The sequence below is a fragment of the Emys orbicularis genome, chromosome 6 (genome assembly GCF_028017835.1).
Source record: "Emys orbicularis isolate rEmyOrb1 chromosome 6, rEmyOrb1.hap1, whole genome shotgun sequence".
Classification (NCBI taxonomy): domain Eukaryota; kingdom Metazoa; phylum Chordata; order Testudines; family Emydidae; genus Emys; species Emys orbicularis.
The window spans coordinates 120,675,480-120,701,634 of NC_088688.1; the positions used below are offsets into that span (position 1 = coordinate 120,675,480).

At 43.6% G+C, this 26,155-nt stretch overlaps 1 protein-coding gene across 1 annotated transcript in view; it reads right to left on the reverse strand.

Moving 5' to 3' along the window:
* SUSD1 (sushi domain containing 1) overlaps positions 1 to 25,394 on the reverse strand; it is a 91,690-nt gene extending 66,296 nt beyond the window's left edge. Inside the window, exons 1-5 of the mRNA XM_065405925.1 lie at positions 25,271 to 25,394; positions 13,048 to 13,179; positions 11,265 to 11,420; positions 10,347 to 10,499; positions 3,422 to 3,601 (exon numbers count right to left, since the gene is read on the reverse strand). Coding sequence (XP_065261997.1) covers positions 3,422 to 3,601; positions 10,347 to 10,499; positions 11,265 to 11,420; positions 13,048 to 13,179; positions 25,271 to 25,394 — 745 coding nt within the window. The remainder of the gene's footprint in view (positions 1 to 3,421; positions 3,602 to 10,346; positions 10,500 to 11,264; positions 11,421 to 13,047; positions 13,180 to 25,270) is intronic.
* Between the last annotated feature and the right edge of the window lie 761 nt (positions 25,395 to 26,155).

Below are 26,155 nucleotides of genomic sequence, written 5' to 3' on the forward strand. Positions count from 1 at the left end.
GAGAAAAGATCAAGTGAATGGAAGAATATAATTTGAAGCTAAAGTACGATGTGAAATCCAGAGTGAATCCAACACTACTATTCAGGATTATCCTTTACTTTGTTAAAAAATGAACAATGGGATGCTATATTAAGAATTAAACCATATTTTTCCTCAGGCTCACAGATGGAGGCAAGGAGAAAGCTTAAATTATTCATTGAAAAATGGGCTTAAAGTAATTCTGAAGTTGTACCCAGAAACAGATAAATAGAAAAATTAGATCAAGTTTACAGAAATCATGACCAAAACAACTTACAGTATAAAACCTTTAAGTGAAAATTTTTAAAAAAAATATGTAGCAATGGAAAACAATCACACTATGATAGTTATCTTTCTGTCTCTACCTTGGTAAGCATGTATATGCTGAGAAACATTAGAATAATCTTTTCTTCCAGAACTACTGAATTATAAGCAAATGTTCAATCTCAGAGCCTTCAGTTTGAGACTACATTATTGAAGCAGAGTGATATGTGACACTGACTGTTTTTAAAAGACTAAGTGAGGTTTTGGACAGGAGGAACTATAAGCAAGCCTTGCCTCAAGCCATCCCCCCACAGTTATCCGTCATCCCCAGCAAGACTGAAATGTAGAAGTGAGAGAGCGGTGTTTTCTGTCTATGTAATCAATCAAATGCTTTTTAGGTATCTGAGCCCTGAATTAAAACAAAGATATTGAGGCAGATTCCAAAAATAGAGGCACTTTTAGACAGTAAGACTGAAATATTGGCTAAGTACATTCATGCATAGACTAAAAGTGATACCAAAGAACAGACGAATTAGCCATGTAGAATCAGTTCCATGAGATATTAATCATGTAGGCATTAGGAGAGTGCAACTGTGCCAAATTAAAGACTGAGTAAAGATGATAATTAAGCATAAGGGAATATCAGTTAATAATAAGAGTTAATAAAGACCCTCTGACATCTACCTGCACATCTACCAATGTGATATATGCCATCATGTGTCAGCAATGCCCTTCTGCCATGTACATTGGCCAAACCGGACAGTCTCTACGCAAAAGAATTAATGGACACAAATCTGACATCAGGAATCATAATACTCAAAAACCAGTGGGAGAACACTTTAACCTGTCTAGTCATTCAATGACAGACCTGCGGGTGGCTATTTTACAACAGAAAAACTTCAAAAACAGACTCCAACGAGAGACTGCTGAGCTGGAATTGATATGCAAACTAGATACAATCAATTTAGGATTGAATAAGGACTGGGAATGGCTGAGCCATCACAAACATTGAATCTATCTCCCCTTGTAAGTATTCTCACACTTCTTATCAAACTGTCTGTACTGGGCTATCTTGATTATCACTTCAAAAGGTTTTTTCTCTCTCAATCTCTCTCTCTCTCTCTCTCTCTTACTTAATTGGCCTCTCAGAGTTGGTAAGACAACTCCCACCTGTTCATGCTCTCTGTATGTGTGTATATATATCTCCTCAATATATGTTCCATTCTATATGCATCCGAAGAAGTGGGCTGTAGCCCACGAAAGCTTATGCTCTAATAAATTTGTTAGTCTCTAAGGTGCCACAAGTACTCCTGTTCTTTTTAAAGACCCTCTGAGTGGCTCTAAACTGGAATTCTGTCAGAGAACGTCTTTTTTGCTTACACGTGTTTTTCACCTTAATATGAACTTGACAGGCCACATCCCTGCATTCACAAAAAACAAAGGGCTTTATGGTTTATGTCAAATAATGAATAATAAAATGCTCACATAGTTACTGTTAGCAGCTGACAGCAGTCTAGACCTGTGGCTTGTAAAAGGATCGTAAGTGATAGTAACACTTTAATTTCGAAACAGTATCAGCATCAGTGTCAGATTGTGGGGATGGGCCAGAAGAGTGAGCAATAACCCCAGGCTGGAGTTGCAAAACCTTCTAGGCGGCAGCCTCCTTAGGAGGGCTGCTATTGGTCAATTTCAGAGCCTCTAAGGATGTGTCTACACAGCAATTAAACACCCACAGCTGGCCAGGATCAGCTGACTTGGGCTTCCTGGCAACAGGGCTGTAAAACTGCTGCACAGACATGAGAGGAAGGCCCCAGAGCCTGGACTCTGGCCCGAGGCTGAACGTCTACATAGCAATTATTAGCCTTTTATTCCAATGCAGATGTACCCTAAGGCTACAGGTGTATTCTTACATTGAACGACTCGTCTCAATGTAAAATTCTAGTGGTGACAAAGCAGAGTTTTATCTTGATGCAGCTACTCAAGTTCATGACCTCAGCTAGCTACATCAAGGTAAAACTATGTGCCTTCTCCACCTCCAGTAGGGTTTGACATTGAGATAGCTACGGGGGGGGGGGGGGGGGGGGGAGGGAGGGCATTAACAGTGAAGACATAGCGTAAGGGGTGCCAGGATTGGCTAGAGGGAGGCAGGGTGCTTCCCATTAACAGAGTGATTGGTGGAGGTGATAGGATACTGAAGTAATTCCTGGTTTACAACCAGATCTTGCAAATGCTTAGGCATGAGCATAGCTTCACTCACATGAACAGACCTACATAAATCAATGGGACTACTCACATGAGTAACTTTACTCACATACATAAGTAGTTGCAAGATCTGGCTCTAAGCCACATCAGATCCTTAGTTTGTATTAAACCACAAAAATATTTTCCTGCATCTTCCATTAAAACAGGGTTTATTTTAAATATATTTAACTTTAGCAAATCCAAACAAAAACAACAATGTTTAGGTGCCAAAGAATCAAAAAGTGATACAGACTAGCCTAGTTTCATTACCAAGCCAAACAAAATACAGTAGCAAAAGGAAACAAAAAAAAGTAGCAAAAGTAGATTTAGGCCCAGATTTTAATGGTATTTAGGCACTGCTGTGCTCAGCTTTGCAAAGCTTAACTGATTTGGGAGCCTATATCTCATTTTCAAAAAGGACCTAGGCACTTAGGAGTCTAAATTACATTGACAGTAGGATTTAGACCCTTAAGTACCTAAATCCTTTTGATAATGAGATGTAGGCTCCTAATTCCATTAGCGGTTGTGACATTGAGCGCAGCAACACCTAAATACCTTTAAAAAATCTGGGCCATAGGGCCAGATCCTAAAATGGTGTAAATCGGTGTAGATTTCTGGAGCTACAGAGATTTATGCCAGTTGAGAAAATGACACTTAGTTTTTAAAGTCATTTAGTTTTTATATTTTATGGTCTTATTAAGAATACACAGAAGAAAACTATTTAACTTATGGCTTTTATGTTGTAGGTGTCCTGTAAATGCTGCTAGAGTCTGCAGGTGAAATTCTCAACCAGACAATGGGGAATTCTCATTGATCGCCTCTAAGTGGCGACCGCTACCGCTGGTTATTTCTGAAATAATTTCTATCATCCAGAAATCTGTATGTATATTTTCTTTACCTTTGCACACCAGATCAGCACCTTCCCATTGTCCTTTGGCATTACAAACTGCAGTCTGGTTACCACTTTCAATAACATAACCATGCAGGCAATTATAAGCAACTTCACTTCCATAGGTGGTGGTCCTTACAGGATCTGAATATGCATTCAAGACAAAAGGTGGGACCCCACAATCCACAGCTACAAGCAAGATAGAAAAGGGGGGAGGGGAACAACACATGAGGACATTAGAAATGTGAGAACATAAGAGGTTCATGGCTACAGCATGAGGACTTTCCATTTAAAACAAATCTAAATGAGTTCACATTTATAAAAACATGCTCTGCTACACACTGTTTGAAGTGTAAAACAACTCCATTGTACTGAATCTGCATTACACAAAGGCATAAAATACAGCAGAAGGTGGCACAAAAGAGTCCATCTCTTTGATCCAATGCCCAGCACTTATTTGTTTTTACTGTAAGCCTTAAAAAAATAAAAAAAATAAAAAAGGGTGGGGGGAGATTACCATATTTAGGTTTCCATCTGTTACAGTGTAACAGACTGTCCTCATTTCTTCCTAGACACTACCATCATGCACAAAAATGCCCCCTACCCTCACAGAACTATGCTGTAATTTCAAATCACTCCTGATCATTAACTCCAAAAGGAAGTTATAGGCTTCCAAGACAAATTACATTCTCATCCACCTGTTTAAATCAGAAAAGAACAAAGGACCTGTGCCATTTAAAATATCCTGATGTGAAACTTGGTTCTGTGTTTGTACAGCACCTTGCACAATGGAGTACTGGTCCATTAGTAGGGCTCCTAGACATTACAGTAATACAAATAATTAATAATAAAATAATAGCAGCAGCAGCAGCAGCATGAGATCACGGTTTGGCGTGAGATCTGGCAAAGTTGAACTAACACCCACTGTGAAGTCATCATATGAAAATACTTTGAAATCTAGTTTTGGAATAAAATGTGTGTATACTTGGTCTTCCTGAGCAGGAACAGATTGCAAACAGTTGGGGAAACATTTTATACTTGATATGGTAAAAGAGTCACCAGTGGAGTTTTAAGGGCCTAACGAATGTTTTAAATGGCTCCATTGCTAATAAGGAAGAAGCCAGGGCTGCTATTCACAAACTTGCTGATTTGTCTAAGGCCTTGGCTACACTTGCAGCTGTACAGCGCTGTGAGGTAAACCTGTCTTCGTACAGCTGAGTAGGGAAAAGCGCTGCAGTCTGTCCACACTGCCAGCTGCCAGCGCAGTGGCGTGGCCACACTTGCACCACTCCCAACACAGCTGCAAATGTTGCATTATGGGCAGCTATCCCAGCATTCATGTGGCTGCAACGTGCTTTTCAAAACGGGAGGGTGGGGTGGATTGTGACAGGGAGTGTGGGGGGGAGAGAGAGTGCTTTTTGGAGCATGTCAGCTCTCTATTTTGCAAGTTCTGAACTCCCGGCCCCCTGCTCATTCATTTACTCACGCAAAGCAGGCTGCAAACTGTTTGCTTTTCTCTGTGGTAAGAGCTTTGAAACCGGCACTTCCGCATTCCTGCAGCCAGTCAGAACACTTAAGGTGATTAGTACAGCGCTGCAAGCGTTTACACTCACACCTGTGAGTCGTAGCCACTCCACTGCAGCTGTTATTCCTCTCGAGGAGGTGGAGTACCTGCAGCGGTGTACCCAGGGAGATACAGCGCTATAAGTGCCCTGCCAGTGTGGACGGGGAGTGAGTTACAGCGCTGGGGGAGGCTTTACAGCGCTGTAACTCGCAAGTGTAGCCAAGGCCTAAGAAAAAAATTCTTATGGCAGTTCAGGAAGGGACAATTGCAATAAAAAAAGGGGAAATAGTTCATCTTTTCAGATTTTGAACAGTTATGTCAGGAGAAGGCAGCTCTTGCTAGTGAAACTAGCTTTTCTCAAGAAATGGACACCACATGTTTGTATTCCATGGATAGACTAAACGGAAAACAATTTATTTTGGGGAGGGCAGGAGACATGTCAGAAATGTACTGGATAAAACCATATTCTGAGGAAGCGGGAAGGAGCTCAGCTGGGATATGTTAATAGGAGTAATAAGTACATTTTGCAGAGAGTTACATGCTATTTATTGCTTTAGGCTCCAACCTGGCAATGAGCACTTTGTGGGTGGCAGGAGAGCACCAGCGCAGACTTTCATTGCAGGATCGGGGCCTTAAAATATATCCTGAAGATATTCAACTTTATCTCTTATTCAGGTTCTCAGAGGTTAGCTCTCAGTTGTTGTAGCACTAATCTTATTTCAATTGATCATTAGGTGTTAACCCCAACCCTGAGCTGGTATTCTGTTAGACTCAAGCAACTGAAAAAAAAAAAAAAAAAAGATTTGAGACTGAAAGCAAGATACCAGATGGTCAAAAACGCAGTTCAACGGTGTTAAAAAAGCCAAATGCACTGGCATTTCACTAGAGCTGCCTTCCACAAATGGGGATTTCTTTGAATAGATTGTAATACAGGACCAGTGTATGCCATTCTTTACTTTTCTTTGAAAAAAAAATTCTGACTATGATTCCAGATTTCCCATGTGATACCATTGCCTCACACTTTGTTACTTATAACAATCAAGAACAATTTTATCTTCAATTTCCTGGAGCTCTTTTTCTGTCCTATAAATTACCTTCGGTGTTTATACCTAACCTTTTCCAGCCACATTACTGTTAGCATCTTTATTTCTAAGACGCCAACAAGTTGCCCCAGAAAACCAATCACAGATCAGAAATTGAAATCTCCTGTTTTGAGGTAAAAATCTCACCTACATTAACTGACTTTTTAGGAACTGAGCCTTCTGCTTCCTCCTACCTGCTGCCAATGAGCACTTCAAGTTTCACATACCCAATGAAAGGATGCCCAAGTTATCCCAGGAAATACAGAATTCTGCATTAGTAAGTAATGATATTTTAGTGTGAAATCTGATGGAGCTGGTTATTCTGTCACCAATGCCAAGTGGAAAGGTTACTGAGCTACATGAGATGCCATTTGTTAACAGGATCTGATGACAGCCTAGTCCAACAGAAATCTTTTGTAGGAGGTTGCTCATAGTCTTTTTCCATCCTGGAGACGGTGGCGCTATGGGGGGAGATCACAGATGGCCTGATACTCTATTAAGAGCTCCAGGGATGCTTAGAAGAAACCCCCACATACCTTAAGAAAAATTGATGGCTTCCCATTAAGTCAATGACACCTTCTCAATTGATGTTCTGGTCTGTGGAAAAGACTATTTGTGATGCATGTATGCAAAATGCCACAGAAATCTTGAATACTTTCTGAGCTATAGACCACAGAAGCACAGTGCTCTATGTGTTAAAATGTGAATGCAGGATCAGCTTCATTGCTCAAAATCACTGTACGTTAATGGCCGTGATGGCCCTTTTATTTCCATAATTGCAGTTAAACAAACATGCCATTGATACAGACCCACAAATGTGAGCCATAAGCGTATGCTAGGATGAGCTGCTCCTCAAATATCTAGACAAAACCAGAATAATTCACAGCTGCATTGCATATTACATGTTCAGGGCCGGCTCTAACTTTTTTGCCGCCCCAAGCAACAAAAAAAAAAAAGAGTGCCGCCCCACCGAAACACCCCCCCCAAGCGCCGCCCTGCCCCGCCGAAACACCCCCCAGCGCCGCCCCGCCCCGCGGAAACACCCCCCCGAGCGCCGTGCTGCTGAAACATCCCCCCAAGCGCCGCCCCGCCGAAACACCCCCCCCAGCACTGCCCTGCCAAAATACCACCCCCCCCCGAGCGCCGCGCCACACCACGCCGCCAAAACAAAATCAACCCCCCCCCCCCCCGAGCGCCGCCCGGCCGAAACAAAAACAACAACAAAAAAACCTCAAGCGCCGTCCCACTGAACCAAAAAAAAACAAACCCCCCCCCCAACCCCGAGCGCCCCCCGCCACCCCAAGATTGGCCGCCCCTTACAAGGTGCCACCCCAAGCACGTGCTTGGTCGGATGGTGCCTGGAGCCGGCCCTGTACATGTTACACGTGGGAGCTAACTTTATAACTTCTTAGGCTAGCCTTGTCAACAGTTTCAAGTTCAGAAATAGCCACATACAGACGAGGAAAAGGAATAATTGATCATGCTTTTTCGAGACCAGCCAACTCTTGAGCAGGAAAACGTTTTGTCATTCTAGGTGGTGCATTGTTCTGTTGTCATTCACATACAGTATTTTTGTTGTTGTTGTTCTTTAGTCAACGAAAGATTGCAAACCCGTGGAGTCCATCTCACCTTTGCAGCTTAAGACAGAGGGTTCCCAGACTTCATCTTTGGTGCAAACCGATATGTTTCCCCCTTCGCTGTAAAACCCTTCTTCACACTCATAATGAACTTCACTCCCCAGCACAGAGGTGTAATTCCCTATGATGTGTCCATGCGTGATCTCTAGAGGGTAGCCACAGCTAATTTCTGCAGGCAAACAAAAGAGAACACAATTGCAGCAAAAGCCTAGATTTAAAAAATAATCTGCCTGGGGCCATGTATTGTCATTTTAAGCTGGTTTGCTGGTTTCACTCTATTTTCCAAGTTATTCCACTTATGAATCCGGAAATCTTTAGTCTCTTACTATTTTGTTAGATCAGATATCTGAGTACTAAGGAGCGCATGTTATATTACACAATTACAACTACCACAGTAACAGGGTGGGTCAGTAAACCCTGAATTTCCTCGGATGGTCATGCTTCCATTTCCTGAAATGAGCCCTAGTTAGTTATCACTTTTCAGGGGAAAAGTCGGTGGAAGAAATCCGATGTGGAGATCAAGACCCTGTTGGGCATCTGGAGTGAGGAAAGCATTCAGAATAATATAAATTTGGGCAGAGGTAATCAGGTTTACCAGTAGCCCCTTCATTGCCTTGCAAACTTCAGAATCAAGGTACAAATTAACGGGTGCCGCACAAGAAGTGAAGAACTCAATCAACTTCTCTGTCCCTTTTTTGAGAAGCTGAACCGGACACTAGCACCACAGAACCAGTGAATCTTGAGGATGGTGTGGAACCTGAGGTATCAGTAGAGGAGGAAAAGGAAGCTGGGGCTAACAGGATGGCTGGGCCACAGAATAGGAAAGCCCTGATTCAGGTATTGAGATGTGTCTTTATGAATGCAGGTTTTGGGCCATCAACAATGCCACGAGTGAGGTACTGGAGGTACTGGGTGGTACACAGACTCGAAGGTCAGAAGGGACCACCGCGATCATCGAGTCTGACCTCCTGTATAACGGTGGAACTTGCCTGAAATAATTCCTGTTTGAACTACAGCATAGCTTTTAGATAAAACATCCAACCCCAATTTATAAGTTTCCAGCAACGGAGAATCCACCATAACCCTTGGTAAATTGTTTCAATAGTTAGCTACCCTCACTGTTAAAAATTGCACCTTGTTTCTAGTCTGAATTTGCCCAGCTTCAACTTCCAATCATTGGATCTTGTCTGGAGGTTGGTTTTGTTGTAGAGATAACAGAACTATCCTTGGGGGGTGGGGGTAGAAATTTCAGGTCCACAATATACCTGGTTGATTTATGTTTTTAATTTTGCCACAGCAAGTATTAAACCTCCACCAAGGAATAAACGACCACAAAAATAGAAATACTGAGCGGCTGTGGTTTCCCACGCACGTGACAGAGGAAGCAGCATTTGTTAAGGGTGGAAACTTTATTGTAGAAAGGCTGAAATTAAATGACATGCCCTTCAATGAAAGCTCATCGGCCCAACCTGCCTGTAATGGTTATATTTCTTTGTTACAGTCTTCTGAGTGACCCTGCTTTCCTGTGAGAGAGTCTACTATTAGAATATGAGGAATATATATACTGCTTTAAAAAAAAAGTTATATAGTCAATTAATTTATTTAAGTTATTCAGACAGGGTTCCAGTGACTTCAATGAGATATGCAGGTGATCAGCACCTCTGAAAATTAGGCAACTTATTGAAGTGTCTAACTTGAAACTCTCAAGTAGGAAATTTCAGCCTAACTCAATATACTACAAATGTATCCTTAGCTGCCAAATTGTTGCAATACTATGTAAATGGGAGAACTAGGTAGTGGCAAGTTAGTTCCATAATCACTAGCTGTTCACTTCACCTTGGATACATGTGTGCATGACAGCTATATTGAGGATTGCTAGTGTTGTGTGTCTCTCAGATATGGAGCTGCAATTTTAATTGATACTGGAGAAAAGAAGAAGAGGGAAGACTAAGTATTTATTTCAAGTTCAGATTAATTTCTTTTTATGGCCAAAAGAAACCAAATAAACCCAGAGTCGTTTATTCTTGCATACAGCACAGTAAGTTATCAAATGGCTAATTTATTATTTTATTCCTCTTTCCTAGACTTATTTTATTCACCTGATCTTATTCACCAGCTATTTATCCCGCTCTTCCTTTCCCCTTGAGGCAATCTGATTATGAAAATAGGATGTGGCAGATTTCTTCTTTACTCAGAAACTAACTACACCTCTACCTCGATATAACACGACCCGATACAACACGAATTCAGATATAACGCAGTAAAGCAGTGCTCCAGGGGGGCAGGGCTGCGCACGCCGGTGGATCAAAGCAAGTTCAATATAACGCGGTTTCACCTATAACACGGTAAGATTTTTTGGCTCCCGAGGACAGCGTTATATTGAGGTAGAGGTGTATATCACCTTCCTGGCATATTTCATTTCACCGACCTTGCACACTCAAACCACTGGTGAGAGCCTATAGTGCTCTATAGCCATTGTCAACCTTATCATCCAAGCATCAATGAGACATGTTGAATTTGCAAAAACAAAAAGGTAACACATAGAGGGCTACAACCCGGGAAACTCAGAACTGTAGGTCAGTGCAGGAACCGTGATATCGTGACGGATCTGATTGTATCTGTTAGCATGAATAACATCCATAGGCTCTCACCTTTGCACGAAACAGTATTTCCAGATGGATGAAAAAATTCTGTTCCATTTTCTGGTCTATATCCTTCCATACAGTAGCAGTGGTAGCTTCCAACAGTGTTCACACATTGTCCCCCGACACCACACAGACCTGACAGCTGGCACTCATCTATATCTAGAAACCCAGATCAAACGTTACAATCTTTTAAAGTGGTTTTATTTGTAGGGCCCAATCCTGCAATGTACCATGCGTATCCTAGAAGGTGTAAAGCACCCTCAACTCCCGCTAGCCTCACTGGGAGATGCAGGGGCTTATCAACTTCCATGAGGTCCTCAGCACCATAGAAGATTGGGCCCTTACACACAAAAATCTATAACTTTACTATCAGTTTTTAGTTAATACATGGCAAACAGACATTATCGTCTCCAGTCTACTTCATGCTACTGACCAGGAAATACCCAGTAGTATCTGTATTTTTGATCAATTAAACCTGAACAGTCATTGTGCCATGGAAGTACACCTGTCAGCTGAAGGAGAATATTCCACAGTAAACAAAAAATTAATAAACTGACATGCAAGGAAAAATAGGGAAGTGGAAAGAAGGAATATCATCCTATTGTCTTAATTTCTGGTGTCATTTTGCCAGCAAGGCTTTTGTACAAACTGAGCTTTATACCAATAATTCATATTAACAGAACAAGAATGAGTGGAAGACAGCAGAAAACATAATGGGACTAACTTGCAGTAATGAGAGCTAGATACGGTAGCAAGTGTTTGCAAGTTTGGGATGTACCTTAGGTGCAGGTGTCCAATAATTGCTTTTATGTACTTTCGAAAATAAAATCTTAATGTGATTGTAAAGGAACAGCCATGTTTGTCACAGAAAATAGATTATGAAGTCCCAGATCCCTAGCATGTGAGCCTAGATGTTGTATGTACCTGTACAATACGTGCCATCATTGGGGATAAATGTCTTGTTGTTGTTAGAGGGATGGTATCCTTCAAGACAAATGCAGTAAAAACTTCCATGTGTATTGTGACATGATGTATGCTCGCCACAGATCTTACTCGCTCCAATCTGGCATTCATCTTTATCTGTTGGTATATTCAAAACACGTCAGAGATTAAAAATCAAATCAAATCTGTCATTGTCAAGCAGTCAGACTTTTCCTGACCATGTTTTTTTCTAATTTGTTAACTCTGTAAATAATCACCTGTCAGCTACAGTACTTTGCAACTGTTGTTCTAATACAGGCTATCGTCACTGTCACTGGACGTCACCAGTTCACTTACTGCTCCATCCACGTGTGATACACAATATTAAAAGGGAAAAAGGTGGGCAAGGTAATATCTTTTATTGGCCCAACTTCTGTTGTGGAAAGAGACAAGCTTTCGAGCTGCACAGAGCTCTTCTTCAGGTCTGTACAGCTCAAAAGCTTGTCTCCTTCACCAGCAGAAGTTGGTCCAATAAAAGATATTATCCTACCTACCTTGTCTCTCTAACATCCTGGGACCAACACAGCTACAACAACACTGCAAATATTAAAGAAACAATGCCAACTTAATAATTATATATTGGAAACAAATAACATATGTTATTAACACTACCTATGAATATTAGAACTGGAAAAATCTGTAAAATCCATCTCAATTTTGTTTATAGTCAGTTTCATTTTCTGGTTCTCAGTGAAGTAATGATTGGGATGCTAATGATGAATGGGAATATTTGTTTTTAAATTTCCACTGAAATTATATTTTTTTAAAACAATCATGTAAACATTTATAATGTCTTTAGGTTCTGTGAAAAAAATTTTTTTTTTTTTCAAAACAGATTTTGGATCAAGTTTAAGTTGACAGTCTCTAAGTCAAACGTCTTAGAATTTAAAAAACAAGGTAAACACACTATCACCAGTATTTGTTTCGATAGTTTACTGGCTACAAATCATCACTTCTTTTAAATGCAATTGATGAAATCCAACCCAACGTTTCCCACCCCTGCCATTGTTAACAGATTTGAAAAAAGAATCTGTCGGCATTCTTGGTTTTGGAGCGACTGTCAGGTATGAACATAGGTCTTATTCTAAGAACTTGGTGTCATCATCCAGGACCAGATATTTTGGTAAGGACTTGTCTACATTGTTTGTTCATGTTTGGCAACCCAGAGTTTAAACCTATAGCGCTTTAGCCTGCTGCACATTAACTGGCCTTGTAGCCCATGCTGCCACACACAGAAAGTTTCCCAGTGCACTTTGACTGCATAGCAGTATGCCAAAGTACACTGCAGAACATTCGTGCCTTGTAGCAGAGTCCACCCGGCCACTTAGGGCATGTCTACATTACCCGTTGGATCGACGAGCAGCGATCGATCCAACGGGGGTTAATTTATCGTGGCTAGTCTAGACACCATAAATCAACCACCGAGTGCTCTCCTGTCAACTCTGGTACTCCAACGGAGCGAGAGGAGCAGGCGGAATCGATGGGAGAGCGTCAGCTGTCAACTTACCACATTGAAGACACCGCGGTAAGTAGATATAAGTACGTCGACTTCAGCTACGTTATTCACGTAGCTGAAGTTGTGTAACTTAGATCAATCCTCCCTCCAGTGTAGACCAGGCCTTAGTGTGGGGCAGGCTAGAGTATTGTAGATTTATACCCTGGCTTGCTGCGCAGTAACAGACCGTGGATTGTTAGCAATTGCACACATTCATAAATCATAGCCTACCTTGACAATGAGTCCTCCCATTACCCACAAATCCATAGTTACAGATGCAGACGTTTTTGCCTTCTTTTTGCTGACACATGGCGTTAGCATGGCAAGTGGCACAGATATCTGGGACTGAACTATTTGTTGCAGCTTAAAGAAAATAAATACAAAAAAATGCCAAAAATTTAGTTTGTGGATCAGCTCAGTGCCCGGGGAAGGCAGCATTTAGAGTTTAATAAATAGATGAAACTTTAAATTGATTCCTTTGAATTGAAATCAAGTCCCATATCATACCCTGGTTTGAAGCAAAACTTTGGCCTACTATAAACGGCCCAGACTAAGAAAACGGGGAGAAATGAAAATGAACTGAACATCACAGCACTAGGAACATGGCATTATGTAGACATTGCTAAATGAGACTAGTTGGCACAATCCAGTTAATAATGTTTATGAGTTTCACATTTAAACCAAGTTGTACAAACCAGTCATGTTACACAATTAATCCATAGAGTTGTATTACTTTTTGTTTCAGAAGGTGGAGGACGTAACCAGGGGCACAGACATTTTAGACTTGATTCTGACTAACAAGGAAGGATTGGTTACCAATCTGAAGATTGACGGCAATTTGGGTGAAAGAGACCATAAAACAATAGATTTCATGAATTAAGGAAAGAAAGGAGTGAGAGCAGCAGAATAAGAACAAAGGACTTCGAAAAAACTGACTTTAACAAACTCTGAGAACTGGTAGGTAAGGTAGAAGTTCAAGAGAGCTGTCAGATTCTCAGAGAGACAATATTAAAGGCACAACAGCAAACTATCCCGATGGGAAGGACAGATAGTAAGAGGCCAATATGGATTCACCGGCAGCTCCTTAATAACCTGAAAAATCTTACTAAGGAGAGCAAAAGAATATTACAAGCATATAGGAACAAAATCAGAAAGGCTAAGCTACAAAATCAGTTACACCTAGATGGGAACGTAAAAGGCAATGAGAAGAGGTTTTATAAACAGATTAGGACAAAGAGAAAGACAAAGGAAAATGTAGGTTGGTCTTTTACTTAGTGGGGAAGGAGAACTAATAACGGATGAACCTGAAGGCTAAGTTGTTTAACACCTATTTTACTTCCGTCTTCATTAAAAAAGTAAATTGTGACCAGATACTTAACACAATATTAACAATAAGGGGGAAGAAACATCAGCCAAAATAGGCAAAGAGCAGGTTAAAGAATATTTAAGTAAATTAGCTGCATACAAGTCAGCAGGGTCTGATTAAATTTACCACAGGATACTTAAGAAAAGAGCTGACGCAATCTCGGAACCATTACATAAGAACGGCCCTACTGGGTCAGACCAAGGGTCTATCTAGCCCAGTATCCTGTCTTCCGACAGTGGCCACTGCCAGGTGCCCCAGAGGGAATGAACAGAACAGGTAATCATCAAGTGATCCATCCCCTGTCACCCATTCCCAGCTTCTGGCAAACAGAGGCTAGGGACACCATCCCTGCCCATCCTGGCTAATAGCCATTGATGGACCTATCCTCTATTAACTTATCTAGTTCTTTTTTGAACCCTGTTAGAGTCTTGGCCTTCACAACATCCTCTGGCAAAGAGTTCCACAAGTTGACTGCGTTGTGTGAAGAAATACTTCCTTTTTTTTGTTTTAAACCTGCTGCCTATTAATTTCATTTGGTAACCTCTAGTTCTTGTGTTATGAGAAGGAGTAAATAACACTTCCTTATTTACTTTCTCCTCACCAGTCATGATTTTATAGACCTCAATCATATCCCCCCTTGGTCGTCTCTCTTCCAAGCTGAAAAGTCCCAGTCTTATTAATCTCTCCTCATATAGAAGCTGTTCCATACCCCTAATCATTTTTGTTGCCCTTTACTGAACCTTTTCCAATTCCAATATAGTTTTTTTGAGATGGGGCGACCACATCTGCACGCAATAGTCAAGATGTGGACGCACCATGGATTTATATAGAGGCAATATGATATTTTCTGTCTTATTATCTATCCCTTTCTTAATGATTCCCAACATTCTGTTCAGGTTTTTTTGGATTGCCGCTGCACACTGAGTGGATGTTTTCAAAGAACTATCCACAATGACTCCAAGTTCTCTCTCTGTTGAGTGGTAAAGACCCCATCATTTTATATGTATAGTTGGGATTATGTTTTCCAATGTGCATTACTTTGCATTTATCAACATTGAATTTGATCTGCCATTTGGTTACCCAGTCACCTAGCTTGAGAGATCCCATTGTAGCTCTTCAAAGTCTGCTTTGGACTTCACGAACCTTTAACAGCCATTATCTTTGAGGATTCATGGAGGACGGGTGAGGTCCCAGAGAACTGGAGGAGGGCAAAAACGGGAACAAAGAGGTCCTGGGGAATTACAGACCAGTCAGCCTACTTCGATATCTGGAAAAAGGAGGTTACTTACCTGTACAGTAACTGATGTTCTTTGAGATGTGTACTCGCTATACATATTCCACAGTTAGTAAATGCACTTCCAGTGCACATGCAGCAGAGAATTTTCTAGTCAGCTGTATTCCTCAGGGTGGCCCATTTGTCTTTGCCTCCCTCGCCTAACCATGGAACCGCCCTGCCGCACCTAGTTCCTTCACTACCACCCGTGACATCCAGACTCCGAAGTAGCAGGGATGGTGGGTGGAACTGACAGAAACAGGGCCTTTCGTGCAGGGTAACAGAAGTAAACGCTGCCATGATACGCTGAGTGTTCGAGAGCGGCCTGAAGGGCAACACCTGGCATCAGTAGTGGCTGTGGTCTAACACAATCCTCCGAAAGTGCCTGTGCGCCTGGTGAATCGCAGTGTGGAAGTACATATCCTTGAGGTCAAGAGCAGCATACCAGGTTTTCTGCTCCAAGGAGAGAAATGATGGATGCAAGGGAAACCGACTTGAACCTGAGCTTCTTGACAGATGTTCAGTCCTCATAGGGGTCCAGTATTGTTCAAAGCCCCCTCCCCCACCCTCAAGCCAGTTTACTTAGGGCTAAGAAAGTAAGGTGAATAGAACCCTCTACTGAGAGGGAATGTTCTCTATAGCACTGAAAGGGAGGATGGTCTGCATCTCCGGTAAAAGCAAATTCTTGGGAAGAGTCCCTGAATGGGGATGTGGAGGAGGGATGGTTAGCGGGAAGGAAGAGAAACACAATGGTCTAAACTCTCTGGACCACCTCCAGGGCCCAGCGGTCTGAGGTGATACTAGACCAGGCCTGTTGGAAGGCGCCAGATGGTTGCTAAATAGAGGGGAGGTCTTGAATCACAGGCAGAGTGGTGTGCTGTCCACAGACACGATGTCCAACCTGCTGCCCGGTCAGCACCAATGCAGAGTGGTGAGACTGGGAAGTAGATCCTGTAGTGGGATTCCTCCCTGAGGATCTCTGCCTGCAGCTGGGTGGCTCGGGCTGTGTGAAATGTGAGAACGGCTGTTGGTGCCGCTGATAAGGGTGGAACCTGAAGTGCCTCCTTTGGGAGGCTGTGGCATACATCCCCAATGATCTGAGGGTGGATGTAGAGTCTTGCAGGGACTTCATTGCCTCATGTCTCCTCTCGTGAAAGAGTGAGCAGCCTTCAAAGGATAAGTCTTCAATTGTTGCCTGCAGTTCTCTAATGATGGCTGCTGAGACCAGCCAGGAGGAGCACTGCTTGGTGATTGCTGTTGCCATTGCCCCAGAAGCCATATCCGTGGCATCCAGAGCTGCTGGTAGCACAGTTCTAGCTACCACACGCCCCTCCACAAGGATCGTCTGGAACTGGAACTTTTCCCTGCAGTCCTGTGGTATCTTGTCAATAAATTATTACAACACACTCCAGTTGATGTGGTCATAGTTTACTAGGCCTGCCTGATAACTGGAGAACCTCATCTGAAGGCTTACCGTAGATATGCCTTTTGGCTGAGCAAGACAAGGCATTTAATCTCCTTGCCCTTTGAGGTCAACTTCTGGTGGCCCTGGCGAGTTCTCTCGTTAGCCGCCACCACCACCAGGGACCCCAATGCTGGGTAGGAATAGAACAGTTCAGATCCAATGACCAGGATCTGGTCCCTCCTATCTGCTCATTTCGATGTTGTTGCCACCGACACTGAAGCCCAGTATGTTATCAAATGGCTAATTTATTATTTTATTCCTCTTTCCTAGACTTATTTTATTCACCTGATCTTATTCACCAGCTATTTATCCTGCTCTTCCTTTCCCCTTGAGGCAATCTGATTATGCAAATAGGATGTGGCAGATTTCTTCTTTACTCAGAAACTAACTACACCTCTATCTTGATATAACGCGACCCGATACAACACGAATTCGGATATTACGCGGTAAAGCAGCGCTCCGGGGGGGGCAGGGCTGCGCACTCCGGTGGATCAAAGCAAGTTCAATATAACGCGGTTTCACCTATAACGCGGTAAGATTTTTTGGCTCCCGAGGTCAGCGTTATATCGAGTAGAGGTGTATATCACCTTCCTGGCATATTTCATTCTGCGCCTTGTGGGCTGGGCCAGGATAAAACCGCAACCCCCATAGAAGCCACATGCTCCACATGCCATAATCACAGGGTGCAGAGGTCCACAGCAATGGGAATCCTCGGTATCAGTACTGGGTCAAACCTGTGCCATTCTGCATCCTCGGTCATGGGTAGGTACTCCAAGTCTCCTTTGGAGACCCTGAGAATGCAGAGTCCTGGGACCCGCCTGGGGAAGACTGACTACTGTCTTAGAAAACTGATGATGAGAAGGCAGAGTTTTCTGATAGGGGTGGTTCTCACCCTGTAAGCGTACAGAGGGCTTGACCAGAGCGCAGGAAGCCCCAGAGTGACCAAGGTCTAACAGCCGAAAGAGTGCCAGTACTATAATCCAAAGAGGTGGAGCGCATACCAGGTGATGCTACAGAAGCTGTTCGGGCACTGGAGTCGGAGGTAATAAGGCAGCCAGTGCTGGAGTGAGGCTCCTACTGGTACCACCTCAGACAGTGACTGCTCCCTGCCTCAGTACCAAAAGGCTAACACTGACACTGCTGTGATGTAGGTGACCTCCCTTATGGTGGGGTCTGCTCACCTGGTACCGGCTTCAGTGCTCAGGGAGCTTCTCTGAAGCTTTGGGGGCACCTTTAATGTTCAACAGCCTGGTAGTCTTCTGAAGCCTTGCAGCAAGGTCCCAGGAGGGAGAGCTTCACTAAGAGTCTGACTTGTCCTTATGCTTCCTTGATTGCCAATGGTCTCCCAAGGGCCCTCACTCTTGGAACGTGGGGTCAGAGTCCAGCCTCATGCCTGCTCCACCAGGAAGGCCTTTCAAAAGAGTCTCTCTGGAGCGCGGGGTCCATCTCGAAAAGGACCTCCAGATCTCGTAGCCTTCCAGGATATGTCCCTTGCTTAGACACAACAGTCATGTCATGTGTCCATCGCTCAGACAGAAAACTCCCTCACCGGATGGGCAGTGTCACCAGAGACTGTGGGGAAAGGAGCCCCTTTCGCTCTGAAGCAGGGTGAATAAAAATCAATTATTTAAAAAAAAATGTAAATCGGATTTTTGTATTTAAATCAGTTTTTTTGATAAAATGCTTTTTGAGGAAAAATCCTATCTAAAAATAGTTTTAATTAAGACACATTATAGCTCAAAGATATCTCATCATGGAATAGGGATTATAAATTCTAATTCTATAGCATGAGACAATATCGTCATGTAATGTTTAAGAAAAGTTTTGTAAATGAGTTCCAATAGCTCATGGATTAGGGACTCAATCCTTTGGGGTTCCAGGGGCTTCTGTATAGATTATTCATGTTAATCTTTCTATCTACCCAATGGGCCTCAGTGCTCAGTCTAGAAGATACCATCAGAGATGCTTAGTTTTGCAGTTTTCAAACTGTGGATTTGTGTCTCCAGAGATAACATGCTTGTTAACAGAAAAAATGTTTTTAAATAAATAAATAAATAGCATATAGATGTGAGAAATAACAGACCTCAACCCTATTGTCCCTCTGCAAATTTGTGTACACAGAGTCAATCCCTTACCTTTCTCTAAAAGTGCAAAGTTTCAAAAAGTTCAGTGAATAGAAGATTGTTGGGGGCGGAATAGATCTGGATGAGGAAAAGAAGTCTGGAGATAAATGTAATATTTAAGAAAAGTTTTGTAAATGTCTGCCACTGGATGTTCACTAAACCTGTAGTGCCACTAAAGCAAGCTTCTCATGTCCACTACCTCCTAGCTAGCGGAGTTCATTTGCCCGAACACACAGACACCACTTTGACCATAAATAGGGAGAAAATATGAACTCAGAAAAATACTCCAAATAGTCTCTCTTAGACCCCTCTAGCTGCACGGTGGCTTAAGCTTCTTCTGAAGATCCAGAGTGTTTTATTAATCTATTATGTATTGTGTGTATTACAGAAGCACCTCATAATATTACTGTTTATACTGGCTGGTATAAGTGGCTAGTATTCGAAAATTCTACTGGGCTACTTGCCCAGGAGAAGTAATTTTCTTTTGACAGGTCAATAAACTATTTTTCCCCACTATCATCATGGTACAGAATAGAGGAGTAATTTTTTCCAGGGTTAGTAAATTTCTATTTCAGTTTTGCAAGAGTAAGCTAAATCATGGCATTTGTATTCTGCGTGATGTTTTGAACAATACCATAATGAAGACTTTTATACAGCTTCAGCATGAGTTTGACTTGCCTGAACATCAGACTGACATAAGCTCCTTTACTACAGTAAAGCAAAAACGTAAAACAGCTCCTGAAAACCATCCAGTCTGTTCTATACTAAATCAATTAGGCAAGATTCTTCATGAGACCTCTAATACCTCTAGGGCATCACACAACTCTCTAGAACCCAACACAAGTCTGAAGGGTTTCTGACAATGATTCAGTATGACTATATCATATGAAGATGGGTAATTTTAAAAATACATTTTCTATGATAACTTGATGAACCTTCATACCAGGGCACTTCTGTTTAATATTATCCACCATATACACTGGGATCTGACTGAGTCTCCTGTACATGCTGTCATGAAAACCTACTGCCCAGGATTAGCTGGGGAGCTCAAAAGAATTATCTTCGCTCACAACTGTGACAAACCCCTTTGAATTCTAGTTGTGTTCTAATCTAGGCAGTACCTCCCAACTTTCTGGGCTTTCCATTTCGGTGCTTCAGTGGTCACTTAGTGCCATTTTGACAGGCAACAGATTATACTGACTACATGAAAGGCCCAGATCATAGCAAGTACTGATTCCCTTACAGCAGAGGTTCTCAAACTGGGGGTTGGGACCCCTCAGGGGGTCGCGAGGTTATTACATTAGAACATCTCTTATTAAGTTTTCTGTGTATTTCTGAGTACAGTTTCTAAACATATAAAGATAGCCTCAAGAGGAAGGCGGATGAAAAATGTAACCAGTTTTTCACGTGTTTTCTACACTGCCATATCATGCTATACAAAAAGTGCCTCTTCAGCTGCAGTGTTTTATTTTTTACTCAGTGCATTTCAAAAACATTTTAAATTCTTTTGAAATACCTCAAAATTCCTACTTCTACTTCCTTTATAAATTATTTAGGTTTTTTTTTTTTAAACCAAATGAGCATGGGAAGCAAAAACATATTAATGTGCATTTGCAACCAATGTGCATTAGAAAACTAAATTAAGTTAGAACAGCTACAGCAAAAACTAACCCACAATATCTCAGTCTGCTGATAAGAAACAGGGAGTTTTTTCCTCAGTTTTCTGTCACATTAGATAAAACTGCTTATTTTCTCATTCTCTGTATCAGATAATAAAGTTTTATCACTTGCTCACCCCTTACAATGTCCATATATTCTCTCTCTCAAAAAAAATCATCTTTCCACTTCAATCTAGTCAATAACCTCCATTGAAAGAAGCTAGATACAGAACTTAATCCAGTCCCTACTGAAGTCAATAAGAAGATTCCCATTGGCTTCAGCGGGAGCTAGATCAGGACCATAAAGATCTGGAACACAATGAGATCAATACAATACATTTGAACATCATTAGGAGACCACCTCTCATGAACATATATAATTAGCTGTCTTAAGGTTAAACATAAACAGTTCACTATATATATTTAAAAAAAAAAAAATCAAGGAAGTACTATGAAACACATTACAAACTGAAACACATCTACTGATGTTCATTTATTGTCCACCTCTGAAAAGAGGTTTACTTCACTATATGGCATGAAGAACCTCACAAGGACTGGGAACATGGTTTTAAAGTAATGGAAATCAGTAACACAGCTCTCGTCACACTTTAAAAACCGCTGAGGCTTTTCAACGGTCTGTACTGAAACCCCAGAGTCCAGTCTGTTCAAAAGTCATAGATCAGGCAAACTGAAAAACTGGAACAGCCACTACACCCTGAAAAATGTAAAAATGGGCCAAGTATAGACCAGATGAAAGGACATGCTCTTGATGGAATTAGGAATATTTACACCAGGCCTGATTTTGGCCCTATATTGTAATACATGATTACACATAGCAGATGGCCTCTATGTAGATTTTCATTGTCTTGAAATAAATCCTTTACTTTATTGTCAATGTCACAACTCCTCCAATTCAAATATCCCTAGGTTAATTTATCTAAGACCATTTTCTTCTGGAAGGGGAAATCTGGCCACCCCACTGTACATTTCTCAACTGTCTGTATCACATGAACAGTGTAGCACAGGTTTTTTTGTTTTATCTTCAGTAGAACGATCATTCCATTAAAAGCTTGGTATTAGTATTACAGTCAATGCTGAGAAATTGCTCATACAAATAACATAAAATTTTTGTTTAGGAATCCTAGTAACCTCAGCTGTCCTTCATGCAGGAGTAAGTTCCAAAAGGAACTGTGGTTACCAAAAACATCTTTGCTACAAATGGAAAAAATTCAATACAGAAAAATGTTAGCAGACAACTATTATTTTTCTTCTAAAACAAAGAAAAAGACAAAGACAATGGAATCAGAAATATGTAGTGGCAGCACAACCAATTCAAAATTATAAACATCAAATCAGAAAGTCACCTACATGCTTTCACAGCTGAGAGTTAAAGTCCTACTAAAGGAGCCAACAGAAAGAAAATGACTTGGAAACAAGGAGTGAAGGAGAAAAATTACGTCTCTTTAACCTAAATAAATATCTGTAACTTTGTTTTAAAAAACAACATCCTTTTACTTGTAGGGAAACCACCTGAAAACTGTTGCCTGCTGCTTTTTGTGGAAGTGGGGAGATAATATTAATAGGTACTGTCATACAAGATCAAAGCAGTGCTCCATCTCATCTAGCATCCTGTCTCCAGCAGTGTCCAGTACCAGATGCTTCCAAAAAAAAAAAGAGATGTAAGAAACCCTAAAGTGAGCAATTATAGAATTATTTCATGCGGGGGGGGGGGGGGGTAGGGGAGGAATTTCTTCCTAACTTCCTTGGCTAGAAGCTGTCTTAGGCCTGGTCTACACTTACCCCCCAAGTCGAAGTAAGGTACGCAAATTCAGCTACGTGAATAACGTAGCTGAATTCGACATACCTTACTTCGAACTTACCGCGGTCCACACGCGGCAGGCAGGCTCCCCCGTCGACTTCGCGGTACTCCTCTCGTCTAGCTGGAGTACCGCAGTCGACGGGGATCACTTCCTGGTTCGATTTATCGCGTCCACACCAGACGCGATAAATCGAACTCGGAACTTCGATCCGCAGCCGTCGAAATACCCGGTAAGTGTAGACTAGCCCTTAGGCCATGAAGCGTGAAGGTTTATATCCCTGCCAAACTTTGGGGGTTATTTATTTTGATAACCCTATGTAACATATAGGCAGAGCCAGATAAATATACAGTCTTTTTTAAATATTGCTAAGCTATTTCAGAAGTTCCTTCATCCCACTCCCTCTCCCCAAAAAATAATTAAAAGGGAATTATGTTTTTTTTAAAATAAGTAACTGAAATGAAGTTTTGCCTGATACTGCAAAAATATTTTGGTACAAAAACAGAATTACTCTTACCCCTGATGATGACTGTTGTCTATTACCCAAGTAAGGGGCTAAGTGCATTAAGATCTATGGTTGAAGACAGCAGCTGAATATTGTTATTACAATACCACCAGCCTGTATCTTCACTAGCTTGGAGGGGGTTCTATTATCGGACCTCATCCTCTCCACCACTTAAACTCTCACAAATAACCACAGCAAGTTGAACAAGCAATGTTCACATTAGAAATGCTCTGGGGGCGGAGGAGTAATTATAGTTAAGAGTCGTGATCAAAAGTTTGGAAGTAGTTTTATTTCTTATTACCACAATTTTGTGTAAAGGAGACACTGCCAGAAAAGAATGCCTGACAAATACAGGAGGGAGAGTCTCTTTTATACTTTGCCAACATTTGTATAAGTTATCATGACCATATAGAGTATTATGCAAATTAAACCGAGCCGTGCGGTGTGTATACAAGTGTATAGTTGTTTGGTTTATGAGGAGCATGAATAACAAGCATCCCTGTGGAGCATATATATATGGAACATGTATACGACAACCTCTGCAGTGTGTAAGGAGGTTGGGGGGGACAACACACGACTGAATAGAGATGTGTATGAGGTTGTATATCAAGGGAGGTGGTGTATCAATGAGGTTTCTATAGGGTTAAGTTGGGGCTATGTATAGGGTGTGTGGGAGGATTTTTATTGACGGGAAAGTGTCTATGTTTGAGCAGGAGGCATAGATAAGAGGGACTGGAAGAGTGTGTATATTGAGGGAAGAATCTATAGGATACATATGAAGGGGTAGGAATGTTCAGGAGACCCCGGAAGGGATAAGTATAGGAGGAGTGGGTGTGTACAGAAGATCCCAAAAGGGTAGGTATAAGAGAGGTGGGTGTGCATTGGAGAGTTCGGGGGGGGGGGGGGCGGCTATAGAGGGGCCAAGAGGACATGGGTATAAGGAAGGGTACGTGTGCATAGGGGAGCCCCATAGGGGGTAGGTACAGGGGAGCCCATAGAGGGTAGGCACAAGACAGTGGGTGTGCATGGAGGAGCTCCATAGGGGGTAGGCACAAGACAGTGGGTGTGCATGGAGGAGCTCCATAGGGGGTAGGCACAAGACAGTGGGGGGTGTGCATGGGGGAGCCCAGAGGTGGTGGGTACAAGAGAGTGGGTGTGCATAGGGGAGCCCCACAGGGGGTAGGCACAAGACAGTGGGTGTGCATAGGGGAGCCCCACAGGGGGTAGGCACAAGACAGTGGGTGTGCATAGGGGAAATGCACAAGTCAGTGGGTGTGGGTAGGGGAGCCCAGAGGCGGTGGGTACAAGAGAGTGGGCGTGCATAGGGGAGCCCCATAGGGGGTAGGTACAGGGGAGCCCAGAGGCGGTGGGCACAAGACAGTGGGTGTGCATGGAGGAGCTCCATAGGGGGTAGGCACAAGACAGTGGGTGTGCATGGAGGAGCTCCATAGGGGGTAGGCACAAGACAGTGGGTGTGCATGGGGGAGCCCCATAGGGGGTAGGCACAAGACAGTGGGGGGGGGTGCATGGGGGAGCCCAGAGGTGGTGGGTACAAGAGAGTGGGTGTGCATAGGGGAGCCCCACAGGGGGTAGGCACAAGACAGTGGGTGTGCATAGGGGAAATGTACAAGTCAGTGGGTGTGGGTAGGGGAGCCCAGAGGCGGTGGGTACAAGAGAGTGGGCGTGCATAGGGGAGCCCCATAGGGGGTAGGTACAGGGGAGCCCAGAGGCGGTGGGCACAAGACAGTGGGTGTGCATGGAGGAGCTCCATAGGGGGTAGGCACAAGACAGTGGGTGTGCATGGAGGAGCTCCATAGGGGGTAGGCACAAGACAGTGGGTGTGCATGGAGGAGCTCCATAGGGGGTAGGCACAAGTCAGTGGGTGTGCATGGGGGAGCCCCATAGGGGGTAGGCACAAGACAGTGGGGGGGGGTGCATGGGGGAGCCCAGAGGTGGTGGGTACAAGACAGTGGGTGTGCATAGGGGAGCCCCACAGGGGGTAGGCACAAGACAGTGGGTGTGCATAGGGGAAATGTACAAGTCAGTGGGTGTGGGTAGGGGAGCCCAGAGGCGGTGGGTACAAGAGAGTGGGCGTGTATAGGGGAGCCCAGAGGCGGTGGGCACAAGACAGTGGGTGTGCGTAGGGGAGCCCCATAGGGGGTAGGTACAGGAGAGTGGGTGTGTATAGAGCAGCCCCATAGGGCTGGGTACCGGGAGCGCCCAGAGCCCCCTACCCGCCCCACTTACCCCGCTGCCCCTGCGCAGGGCGGGCGGCCTGGAGCAACAGCAGCAGGAGCAGCCGCCGGAGGCGCCGCTGCCGCTGGGCTGCGGTGCCCGGCGGGCTCATGTCCCTCCCGGCCGCTCTCCGCATGCCCCACGGGGCGGCGGGAATCCTGCTGCGCCCGGCCCTGCTCTCCCGGGCGGCCGCCACACCGGCCCATATAAGGCAGCCCCGCCCGGGGCCCGCCCACCCCCCAGCCAGCCAGCCAGCCAGCCCGCCCGCCCTCGCGCCCCACCTTACCCGTTCCCGCAGCCCACCCCCGGCCCCACAGCGTCTGTGCCCGACCCGGCCCTCACGTCGCCTCCCCACCGCCTCAGCGGGCTCCTCAGCCCTCACCTCTGCACCCCCAGGGCTGCTGCGCCACCCCCCCCCCAGTTCCTCAAATCCCACCCATAGGGCTGCTGCGCCACCCCCCAATCCCTCACATCCCACTGCCCTCGGGCTCCTCTGCCCCCCCCCAGCCCTCCACTACCCTCCTCTACCCCCAACACCCTTCTCCTTGGACAGCCCTCCCCCTCCTCTCCAGCCCCCCATGGGCCTCTCTCCTCCCTGCCCCCGCCCCCCCCCTTCCCTGCTGCATGGCCTGGGTCCCACTGTCGCACAAGTGGCCCAGCTGATAAGGGCTATATTTGGCCTGACTGGTGTAGTTTCAAAGGGATTAGTTATTACTGTCACAGGCAGAGAGGTTGAGAATAATACTTGTTTTATGTACGATTGTAGACAGCAGGCCATTGTGCCAGTTAGACGATCTGGCTTTGGCTTCGGCTTCTCTCAAACCTTCCGCAAATGAGACTGAAAATCACATACATATTCAGTGACATTCTCTGTTAAGTTAGCTGGTACCCACAAAA